Here is a 12,813-nt window from a genome sequence, read left to right as displayed (position 1 = left end):
CATTTTAAAATAGGTTACACAGAGAGAACCATGAGTTTTAATGCTTTCAAATGGCATATCCTGCTACCATAGTGATTAAAAATGACACCTTGAAAAAAAAAGAAATGATTGCAGAATAAACCTACAGGGGTGAGACTTGAGGGGTTAACGCACTGAGGAATTACACGTCTCAGCAATGTTTTTCGAGACAGCCTCCGTTTGCAAAAATGCCCGCGGAGTGGCCGCGAATGAGGGATGAAACTCTGGATTGGAAAAATGTTGCTAGGAGACCTGACACGGGTTGTTTTTTTCTCTCCTCCACGCTCCCGAGCCCACGTGTGAACGCACTCAGTATAAAGCCTGCGGGATCTCGTCCTTCAGAAGGAACATCGGAGCGGACTCAATGCTTTCAATGAGGCCAGAGACAATACTAGGAGGTGCTAGCTAAAATCTTGCGTGTGGATTTTTGATTTTTTTTTTGCTCCTTGTTTTAAGTGATACAGAAAGACCCCTAGGAGTATGGGGCGTGTTCTGACATTTCTGTCTCGTTAAGGATTTGATGAAATTACTTCACACCTCAGTGAATGTTTATCCGCAAGTTGAAGGGGCAGACCTTTGCTGACCGCTAGCCACTGCGTATCTGCGTGTTAAATTCTTTCTTAGCTTCCGAGGCGTATCCCTCTTTCTCCCGCTGAAATGTGGAATGCCACGGACCTCCTGTACAACCTGTCGGAGGCGAACTCCTCCCTGGACGGAGGGGAGGAGGGGGAGCACCCGTTCCTGACGGACGCCTGGCTGGTCCCTCTCTTCTTCTCGCTTATCATGCTGGTGGGGCTGATCGGGAACTCCCTGGTCATCTACGTGATCTCCAAGCACAGGCAGATGAGGACCGCCACCAACTTCTACATCGGTGAGTGTGACGCCCGGGGCTTTGAGAATGATGCATTTGACTCCCAGCACTGTGAAGCTGTCCTGGGTCAAACTCGTGCCACGCCGCAAGCTTGGTTATGACTTCCCCCTGCTCTAATACGTCTTCATAGAAACTTGTTTATATCTACCTGCCCTTGGACTGCAGATGGAAATGAGCTAGTAGGAAAAAACTAAGCAAGGCTTTTTCTCTCATTAGTTGAGATTAATGTTTTTTGTAGATGTGTGAAGATTACGTTATGTCCAGTAACTACTGGAGTAGATTTTCCCCAGTAGTCTGTTGTATAGAGTGGGTAATACACTAAAGTAATGAATGTTTTTATCTGGGTTTAAAACAATGAAAACACAATTTACTGAACCTGAAAAATGGACATCTGTAGCTTAATATTGTGGCTGTCTAATGATCTTATACCTAACAGGAGAAGACACATGGACTTGTGTATGTGTAGTCACCAGCATTATACATATATTGCATTAAGACTGCAGCAGATGCTCATAACTAATGCAAAAATAATCAAAAGAAGCAACACAAAATGCATAATGCAATGACCATTAATAAAATATCGCAATTAGGCAAACCAGTAACCCCAGCCATTACGCCTGCATCTGTTTAAAGGATTACCAAACCCAACTGCAACTGTGTCCTTTATTCTAAATCCTGAATCAAAAAGGCGAAAACAAACACAACTGGAATCGCAAGGCGATAACAGGTCTCCCGTGGTTACGGCTGAAATAGGACATGTGAGCCCCCAGCCTGGAGGAGCACAGGAGGACATCAGCTGCAGACCGGTCTCAGAGTGTGTGTGTGTGTGGGGGGGGGGGGGGGGGGGGGACTGGTGAATCAGCCTGATCCTGGCTTTTGTGCCCGCTCCATTTTCATGATTGCTCACCATGAGAGGGAAGACAGAGCAGTATTATACAACAGAGATACAGCATCTTCTCCTGCCCGACAGGAGCTCTTTTCAAAGAATAGACATTAAAATGGCCTTAAGCGTTGCTTAAGCGTGGTCTTCAAGGGAACTTTTCAACTATTGACATCATGCTGATAACTGAATATCTAAAATATAGGGGGTAGAAGACTTATAACTATATGTTAACTATATGTCGAGATTTGCACAGACCAAGCACTGGATGTTCGCACTGGGATCAAACACTGTGTATGGAATTTAGAGATCCACAGGATGGGACCAGAGAGGAAAAATAGAGAGGTTCAACCTCGAGGCTAAATTGTTCTGTGCTTAAATCTGATTATGCAGACTTCAGCCCTGTTTGTACAATGGGTCCCTAAGGGAGAGTTTCTTATCATTAGCCATTGCTCCGTACTTTTTGGGTCCTCATCGGGTTTGCAAGGGCTGCTGGATAGCCTAGGTTGTTAGGTACTATGTGAAAGGTTTATTTGGGGAAAGCATAGCAGTTGTTTGCGATTGCGCATGCGCAGTGTCTTGAAATCGAATGCTTATCTCAGAGAGGAATGGTAAACGTATGTAACTAAGCATACTCACGGCACTTCTACGGCTTCTCCTACAGCTAGGCTGATGTGGAATAGGAGCTGATAGCTGAGATTGCTCTCTAACTTCCTTTACCATCTTTGATGAGACTTGCAGTGGGTCTTCTGGGAAAAGTTATGCCATGTATTGATTTGATTGCAAGATGAAGTATAGAGATAGGCTAGAAGGAGTCTGAATAAGACAGAAATAGTTATTGTAAATGAATATCCATATATTTAATCATTTTTTATATATTTGCCCCATTTATGAAATCACCCAGCAGTGACTAAGCAATCCCAGTCTGTCACACACTCTGATTTTTGTGAAGCAGCTGTTGTCACGCTCTGTTTTCCAGCAGTGAGCCGTAATGGCCTACAGAGGACGAATAAATGAGAGATTTTAAAAAGAAATGTGTTGTTTTAAAAATGCATGTGGAAGTCTCTTTCTGGGAAAAAATTAGTTCTGCCATTTTCAATTTTAGCCTCCATTTTTACCTTCACAGTCATTTTTGTGGCTCGTCTGTGTGAAGATTACATTATGTCCAGCAACGTGACTTTGGAAAAATCAGAAACATCACAGAAACATTTTTATAAATTGCAATGTCCAGATGTTTTGCCCAGTAAAATAAATAAAGGATCAATCACAGCCAAGTTTACCGTGTTTTGGTTGTGCGATGCAATCTCTTAATAATTCATAGACATTTTCACAACAGTACGTGGTATTTTTTACAAGTGGATATTTTTATGTCCAGAGATCCACAGCCATGGTTTTAGGGCTGCATTATGTATGCAGTTTGGTGCATTTCTTTCTGGCAGAGAAATAAGAAATCAATTAAGTCAGTTTCATCATGCCATTTATTTATTTGTTTGCAAGCACATGAGGTAAAAGAAACTCCCCAGTCAAGGGAACAGGGAGAGGCAGGTTTATACTGTAGGAGATGGAACATACTGCCCTAGTGATGTGTACTTCAACCTCATTCATATTTAAAATGGTTTCAGAGCCCCAATGTTGATCCCCTACCTGCGTTCTCCTCTCCAGCTAACCTGGCGGCGACAGACATCATCTTCCTGGTGTGCTGCGTCCCCTTCACAGCCACACTCTACCCCCTGCCCAGCTGGATCTTCGGGGACTTCATGTGCAAGTTTGTTGCCTTTCTCCAGCAGGTATGTGCTGTAGCAGTAATCTGACGCAACGTGACAGGACAACGTTAGAAACCGTGATCACTACTTACTACTGCCTTGTTTACTGACGTTTTCAAACGTCTGTTCAAAGCACAAAGCTGCAGTCAGTTTAATGTGATAACAGCACAGCTGAAATGTGATGGTGTTGTGATGATCAGTTGTCTTGTTGGCATCAATCCTATCACATAAAAATCTTGATCTTGCTCCTACTCCTCCTTTCTTCTTCTTCTTCTTCTTCTTCTTCTTCTTCTTCTTCTCTGCCTCTGACTCCTTCTTCTTCTCATCCTCCTCCTGTTCTTCCTCCACCTCCTCTTCCTCCTCCTCCTCTTCTTCTTCTTCTCTTCCCCTTGCCTTTAATTGTTCCTGCTCTTCACCCTCTTCTTGACAAAACCCCAGAGGCAGACAATTTAGTTGACTTTAAATATATATGAGTAAAATATTGAAGAACGCAATATCCCATATTCAATGTAATACATTCTTATGAGCCCACATAAATCAGATTAATGATTTGCTTTGGATTTTACAGCCCAATATTCTCTGTGGTCATTACACAACTGGCAGAACAGATGCATTTAAAAATTTCAAAAGAAAAGATTTCCAAGGACAAATTGCATTTCAAACTCAGCAGGGAGCACCAGTTCTTACTTTTTATGTAAAGAAAGATTAAACAGCGTGCTATCAAAGTACTGGTATATAAGCGCTTGTTCCTAACCTTCATTAAAATTCTTGGGTCACAGATGTCAAATCCAAAAGAAAATGAATACAGTTTGTTATTATCATTCCCACACATTGTGCATAATAAAGTAACTCAAAAAAGATCTTTTGACCTTGTATTTTACTGTATTATATTTTGACGCATCTGATGTCTCTGTATATTATTTTGTGTTGATATTCGAACGATATTCAAATGAAATCACGGTTCACTTTTCACCCTGAAGAGTGACCGTGATAACTGTCAAAGACTATACTGAAATCTAATGGTATTAAATATAAATTGAATGTAGTTTCCCTGCTTTTGCTTGAAAATGGAGTAATTGGAAGATCAAATGGAAGTTCAAAGTTGGGCACCTCAGCAGTGTGGGTTACAATTGGAATTGCAAATAATATGATCTCTTGATCTGTTGACGCTGCATACAGGGAGATCTACACGCAGGATAACACATTTAGCCAGTTGTCTGATTACCTTTACATAGTAGACCCATTACATAGTAGGTGCTTTGATTGGCTAAAAAAAACTGGACCATCATGCCTGTTGCTTCACCATCTCCTCTGTTCAACATTTAACAAAAAATAAAAATGTGCAAAATGAATCCTTGGCTGTAGGCTTTGTTGAATTATTTATTTTTCCCTCCAATACATTTTATGACTCATCACATTTAAATTAAAACACGTTCTGCTTTGAATTTTTAAAGAAAGCTTTGAGCATGGCTTGGAGTCGGTAAAATAGGAAGGCAATTGTCTTTACAGCTGAAGATTGGGGTGATTATCATTTTTACCTGGCTTCAGCTGGTCATTTGCTGTCTGTAATTTGCTGGTTTCTTCTAATCTGACTCACTGGCACATCCACTGGGCCATCAGTCATTTGAATAGGTTAACTGCAGGTCGTTGAAAATTAATATTTCAAAGGGACTCAATTCTGAGAACAAAGCAGTTCTCATAAGTGGGCTCTCAGCTCGACATGGTGAGCAGCTCCAGTCTTCAAAATGGATTAGAACACCTCAAGTGCATGATGGAAAAAGCATTTCAATTGCTAATAGTTTAGCACCTCATAATAGAGTACTTTAAATGTTTTATTTAATGTGAGCAACTTGATTGCAGAACAATTCTCATGAACTTTTACAAAGTTTACCTCCACCATTTTTCCAGGAAAATATTTTAAATGTATTTGAAAGAGTTTTCAAGGTATGTTGCCGTGGGCATGGGTCAATAGCCATTGTCCCGTGCCTCTTTATCATGGTACAACCGGCAAGAAGTAGTGAAGCATGAACCACAATCAGAAACTCTGTGTGTGTGCATGTATGTGTGTGTGGTGTGTGTGTAAGAGTGTATGTGTGTATGTGTGTGTGTGCATGTATGTGTGTGTGGTGTGTGTGTAAGAGTGTATATATGTGTGTGTGTGTGTGTGTGTGTGTGTGTGTAAGAGTGTATGTGTGTGTGTGTGGGTCTGTGTGTGTGCATGTATGTGTGTGTGGTGTGTGTGTAAGAGTGTATGTGTGAGTGTATATGTATGTGTGTGTGTCTGTGTGTAAGAGTGTATGTGTGTGAGAGTGTGTGTGTGTGAGAGTGTATGTGTGTCTGTGTTTGTGTGTGTGTGTGTGTGTGTGTGTGCGCATGCGTGTATGTGTGCGGTGTCTGCATATGTGAGTGTATGTGTGTGTGAGAGAGTGTGTGCGTGTACGTATGCATGTGTGGTGTGTGTGCGTAAGAGTGTATGTGTGTGTGGTGTGTGTGAGTGCATGTGTGAGTGTATGTGTGTGAGAGTGTATGTGTGTATGTGGGCGGGCTAGGGGTGCAAGATCAAGTCCTTGCTAGTGCTTGGTGCTGTGCCCTTGAGCAGAGTACTTAACCTGAACTACTCTGCTAAAACATCCAGTGGCACTAGGCTTGACTTTTAAAAGGCTTGAGATGAAAAATGACCAGCCATCTTTATCCTCTGAGAGGCATGACCGTTCATTGTGCTCCTCTGTCTGACAGTTAGAAATGACAGTTTCCTCTCTATTGGTTGTTGGAGTCTGTGTGTTCTTTCTGAAAGCAGCACTGAGTTTCCTGATCCTGGATTCCTCTAGATGAGGCCATACTTGTTTCTGAATTTCTGTTCTTAATGATTTAATTAGCTCAATCTTTTACTAATTGATATTTAAATCTATATTTCTTGATAAGTTAATGAATGACAGTTGAAGACGGCTCCAGTGGCCCAACATTAATTATCTCATGTGGTCTAATTTATGATTAAACCAGCATAAGGGTATTCAGCTAATTAGCTAACGTGGCCTGGGTAATTGTACTCTGCAAAATGAAAATATGGTTCTGCAGTGATGGGATTTGCCAGTCCTGCTCTACACTGATACTCTCCCTCCTACTGTATATATATTTCAGTGCCGTTTCAAAATTTCTCATAGACACAGCCACGGGGTGAGTTCAGGAGTTCAGGAGGAAAGCATTTTAAAGACATTGACAGGAAATCAAACCAATGCTTCTGCACTCCTGTCATGGGATTTCGTTATTCTGAGTGAGCGCTTTCTGGCCTTTAGTCTGAAAATAGGGTGATCTAAAGCCTGTGAAGCGCTTCGCATTTTAACATTTCCAGAGCTGCAGCAGAATAAAAATGCTCTTTGTGTAAGGGTCTTTTGTGTGTGACATTCCTACACTTTAGACTACTATATGCTCCTCATACTAATGTGTAATCCATGCTCACCAGTTGTCTGAAGATAGAGATTGTCCATGATTAGTGTGCTGTGGAGTTTGCTTTCAAAAATCATGTTGTTGTTTGAAGTGGTCTTGGTGGGCCACTAGGGGGCAGTCATTCCTCTGAACCGAACAGAAACTCAGTGTCTCAGTAGTCAGAAGGAGATGGCTTTTCAATGAGATTCTAGACAGTGTTTTTGTCAAATGTAAAAACAATTTTGTCTGGCCTCCATCTGCTTCGCAAATGAGAAATTAATCGATATATAGAATACTGGAGGACAGGGCATCTCATAGGTGGGATTCGGGGGGGGGGGGTTCAGTAAATTTTAGTTCAGTAAATTTTTAATAATTCAATGTGAATAACACACTCATTCTTCGAGGGTTCAAGTACGGATGGAGAGCAGAGTATGGAATAGGAAACATATGCTACCCCAAAGCCGACATCTGCTAGGACTAATCACTCCATCTTTCACAAGCACCTGTCCTTCAGAGCTAACCAGTTTCAGAAGTAGATTCATATTTGTATGGATAGCACATACAGGCTGCTAATTAGAGAGCAGGGAACAAGAGTATTACATACTTGTGAGAGTGGGGAGTGTTAATTATTCCAACAGGCAGAAATCACTCTTTTCTGAGGTTTGTACAGTATCAGTTATTGAATCAGAGCTCTGGTTTAATTAATAGCCAGCTCCCACACACATTCAAATATCACTGTGTGTTTATACAGTGCACAGTGGGGAAGAAGAATCATAGACAAATTCCTCTCATCAGAAAACGTGGAAAAAAGATAATAGGAAAGCTTTGTTCTTTTACTTTGCACCACGGCACTGAACATGTGGCTCAGTGAATGCGGTGTTGTAGCTTTAAAGCACAATTTTTTCTATGTGAGTTCTGTAGTGCATTTACTCTCTTGCTGTCTTTGTTGAACAGACATTTCCTGTGTGTTGAACTTTCAATAGAAAGAAACTGATGTCCGTCTCTTTCCTTACTGTACGGAGGCTTTAACAGCTTCTGTCAATGCCGTAACCCCCTTTCTGTGCACCCTGTGAGAAAAGCACTCAGCATTAAAAGCTGGCCCTGGCCATTAAACTTGGCCAGGTTCATTGGAAATTATTTATTTACGTACATTGGTTATTGTGATAAATACATAACATAGCATAACATGACGAAATATTTTAAACGTGTAAACAAAATAACATAATTTACATTATTGGCATTTGGCAGACGCTCTCATCCAGAGCGACGCACAGTTGATTAGACTAAGCAGGAGACAATCCTCCCCTGGAGCAATGTAGGGTTAAGGGCCTTGCTCAAGGGCCCAACAGCTGTGCGGATCTTATTGTGGCTACACCAGGATTAGACCACTGACCTTGCATTTACCTTAACCACTACACTAGAGTAGTGGTAAGTAATAAACCCAAAAGCGTACCTAATGCTTAATAAGCCCAAAAGTGTACCTAAATGCTTTCCTGACACAAAAGTAAACCTAAAGCTTTGTTTACCTACAAAGTGGATTGGAAAAAAAAACTAGATAAGGGCTCAGAGGTATGAAGACATCGCGCTCTTCCTCCAGGTCACCGTCCAGGCCACCTGCATCACCCTGACCGCCATGAGTGGGGACCGCTGCTACGCCACGGTGTACCCGCTGAAATCCCTGCGGCACCGCACGCCCCGCGTCGCCATGCTGGTCAGCGTCTGCATCTGGATCGGTAAGGCGTTCACACAGGCCGGCGGCACACGCGCCTCTCCGGCTTAATGAAGGCAAAATGGCCGCCGCTCCAGGTAAACGCTTAAATTCCCCTGTGCCACTTCATCCTGGAGAACACTGCAAATAGGCCCCGGGTTATTATCTTTTCGTGTGCCTGCCTGACATATTTTCCTCTTGAAGAATTTCAAATGGATATTCATGAGAGAATAAATTACCTGTATGCGCAGCACACGGTATATTTATTGCAGCGCTTCAAAAGGTTTTGTATGTGGGTCGATGGTGTTGTTTTTAGTAGCTTTATGTACAAGGCGGTAAATTGGTGTTAAAGCACTGTATAATATATATATATATATATATATATATATATATATATATACAATTGTGTTCCAAACACTATATTGCAATTTAAATTGCGTTTTTTCCAAAGCAACCAGAAAAATTATTTTGAAAAATTATTAGTTATTATTGTTGTTTCAATGAACTTTACACATAATATGATTTCCTTACATAATTATGCAGCCTCATTTGATCCTTAATAGAGAAACTGTAGGCTATTGTGTGGATTCAATTGGTCATTACCCTAATGTCTTTTCAGTACCTCTACACTGCCTAAAGTTTTTTTGTATGCGCTTTTATTAGTTACACTGCATCTTCTAAACATGAATTGCCATAGCAACATGGCATCCAATCGGCTGTCACTTTCTCTGCACTGACCGAGTTCCTTTTTGATCAAGGCTCCTTCATCCTCTCCACGCCCATCTTCCTGTACCAGCGTATCGAGGAGGGCTACTGGTACGGCCCACGGCACTACTGCTCGGAGGAATTCCCCTCAAAGGCCCACGAGAAGGCCTTCATCCTCTACCAGTTCATCGCCGTCTACCTCTTGCCTGTTCTCACCATCTCACTCTGCTACTCCTTCATGCTGAAGAGGGTCGGTCAGCCCGCGGTCGTGCCTGTGGACAATAACTACCAGGTATGGAGGTCACATGGCTTCCCCCGCTGGGGTTGCTTCTAACTTCCTGCTGGGTCTTTATAGGCGGGAAAAAACATTTTGGTCGTTTTCTTTTTGATCATCAACATTAAGCCCTTCCTTGACAGTTTTTTACATTTTATTTACAGCACCATGGTCATGGATTGAGGAATGAAAAATAGTCGTAATCATAATGCACCTTCATCAAAGAAGAACTTACAGAAAACACTTAAACTAGGCAAAGTGTTTCACTCATAAAATGACAAAAAGGATAATGAATGGTCATTTTGCAGACGAATGAAAGTGCTTCTGAGAGTATTTAGTGTTTGTACTGCATTTGCTGTTCTTGTGTAACCTTTTGATGTCTTGTGATAAACTGTGCTGATGCTCATCTTGCAGAAGGAAAATAATCTCCTTGAGACTAACCTTGTTCAATAAAGGCTCGAGAAAATAAACATTTTTTAAATAAATATTGGGCCTTTCAGCAAAACACAGTTCATCTGGACATTTGCCAATGGATATTTAGATGACTAAAATTAAAGCTGAAGCAATAGGTCCGATCCAGTCAACATTTTTCCTTAACTTAGCTCATACGAACATTTAAGTCTTTATATGTGTGAACATTTCAGCAGAATTACTCTTGAAGATCAGACAAATAGAAGTAAAGGAGGAAACTCTTCAATTTGCCGCCCCGCAGGTCCACCTCCTCTCCGAGCGGACCATCGCCATCAGGAGCAAGATCTCCAGGATGGTGGTGGTGATTGTCCTTCTATTCACCATCTGCTGGGGCCCCATTCAGCTCTTTATCCTGTTCCAGTCCTTCTATCCCGACTACAAGGACAACTACACCACCTACAAGATCAAGACCTGGGCCAACTGCATGTCCTACGCCAACTCCTCCATCAACCCCATCGTCTACGGGTTCATGGGTGCCGGCTTCCGCAAGTCCTTCAAGAAGGCCTTCCCCTTCCTGTTCAAGCAGAAGGTGAGGGACAGCAGCGTGACGTCCCGCACGGCCAACGCCGAGATCAAGTTCATCGCCACGGACGCGTCCGGCGAGCCGCAGTGAAGGACCCCCAGCAGCAGGTGGCGCTGTGAGCAGAGCCAGGTCTCGCTGTGGTTCCATTAGGTTGGAAACGCGAACACAGGACGGACAGGGCATCGTGTTGAACGTATAAGGCGGAGGTAGCGTAACGCTAATGTGGCTGGTTCTGTCCTATATCCTACTGTTGCCACTAGAAAAAGTACAGGCAAAACAAACAGTACAGGGGAGAAACTAAGATCTGCTGGGGTTTGGCTAGTCTGCTCTGCAGAACGAGAAGGAGGAAAATGTATTTAAAGTTTGGTTGTAAAATACATCAGCTTGTAAATAGGTCTTTACTGACCATAGGCCAGTTTAGTAGGAGTGTTCATTATAACCTGCTTAATAGGAAAATTGCCTACTTTCCTGTGTGCTGCACTTGCAAACATTAACTATTTATTTCAGAACATGCAATATTTTTTGTAAGCTGAAAAAAATTCCATTAGATGTGCTTGCACTGCATTCCATTCCCACAGTTATAAGAAAGGGTCATTGTCACTGTGCAGAAAGCAAAGATAACAAACAGCAAATATAGCAAGATACCTTCACACATTTTTGCACATATGGAGCTGAAGACAAGTGATGTTTTCCAATACACCCTTAGAACCAGGTCTATGATGCTTGCAATAAAGAACAACTAAAACACTTAAAAGCACTTCAAGTGCTCCATCTGTTAACCCCGACAGCCCTACATGTTCAGTGCTGCAAATCCGCAAGAATGTGCTTTTCATCCAAAAATATATACTTTTTCTTTTCGTGAAACTGTTGGCTTACTATGAGTTACATTACAGTTTAAATATGATAAAGTACAAATAATGAAAATTTGTGTTCATAGCCTATGTATAAGAAAAAAAAGGCAACATTGCAACTGGGTTTGTTTTCATTGTAGATGACATTCATCAACTCTTGGCAAAGCTGTCGGATATTTACACAAAATACAAAGTTAATATCGGCAACACGGCAAAGAAAACAGTGCAGAAGTCAGTACGGATAAGTATCGTTTGTCATTCCGAACGGTGACAGCCGCGATATGCACGTAGCCTGATGAATGGAGAGCCGGAGCAAAACAAAGCCCAAATAAACTACGGGTGAACTGGAAGCGGGGCAAATGAGAGATCCCTGAATTAGATTCCAGGCACGTTGGGCTGGCGCTCAGTTGGGATTTATGTGTGGGAGCTTGCTCAAGAAGGAGGGCGCTCAACGAGGCGTGGAGAGTGTTGATTCCGGGCCGACTCTAACACCTCCCTGTGTACACAACCTACAGGTGTTGGGTGGCACCCTTGGCACTCCATCAATGGGAGTTTTTATCTCTACTAACAAGTTTTATCTTTGTCTCAGTCTGTCATTCCCTGTCCCGTTTGAATGATAACCTGTCCCTATACCCTTTCTTTTCATTTATTTTGTTGTTGTAGTTGTTGTTGTTGTTGTTGTTTTTTGTCTCTAAAGTGTTCTGGCAATTATTTGCTATCACTGAGGCCATTTTGTATTTGAATTTGGAAAGCATCTGTTGAACCCATCTCATATAGCTGTTAGCAGATTGGCTTTTCTGCCAAAGTTGGTTATGGGTCTGTAAACCTGGGGAAATGAGTCACATTTTAAAGCAGGGTTTTTATGTAAATGTACAAAAATGCCCCTTTACCGCAAATAAATGTCTAATTTCTGTACAAGCCAGGGAACTAACGTATGACTTGATTAAAATCTCAATGCTGCATTCATTTAAACAAGGACAGACATAAGCATTCCTTAATGACGTCTTACAAAGATTATTAATGCCATAATATAGGTTCTTGAAAGTGAATGCCTTTCAGCTATTTTTTGAAAAGGCCATTTTCAGTTTAATCCCAAGGCGAATATCATCTGTTCTTGGGAAACTGCTGATCAGAGACATGTAAATGTTGCATTACAAGGTCCAATGTATTGGAACGATTCAGCTCAATTTATTGCCTTGACATGAAACATTAACTGAATATAATGAGTTCTCTTGGGATACTAGGAGGTATTATACAAACTGGCTATCTCTGCACTGTAACTATAACCATGTCGACCTGAAGACTATACACTTTCCTTACACTTTC

The 12,813-nt window shown here is 41.8% G+C and overlaps 1 protein-coding gene across 1 annotated transcript; it reads left to right on the top strand.

The window, feature by feature from the left end:
* The first annotated feature begins 379 nt into the window (after positions 1-379).
* On the top strand, positions 380-12,405 carry kiss1ra (KISS1 receptor a). The gene is made up of 5 exons (XM_061242062.1): positions 380-889; positions 3,432-3,556; positions 8,553-8,688; positions 9,422-9,660; positions 10,355-12,405. The coding sequence occupies exons 1-5, from the start codon at positions 676-678 to the stop codon at positions 10,724-10,726; spliced, it is 1,086 nt and encodes a 361-aa protein (XP_061098046.1). The 5' UTR covers positions 380-675; the 3' UTR covers positions 10,727-12,405.
* Positions 12,406-12,813: the final 408 nt, after the last annotated feature.

The sequence above is a fragment of the Conger conger genome, chromosome 5, assembly GCF_963514075.1.
Source record: "Conger conger chromosome 5, fConCon1.1, whole genome shotgun sequence".
NCBI classification, from domain to species: domain Eukaryota; kingdom Metazoa; phylum Chordata; class Actinopteri; order Anguilliformes; family Congridae; genus Conger; species Conger conger.
Note: the sequence above shows the minus strand (reverse complement) of the source record. Positions and strands in the feature narration are given on the sequence as shown.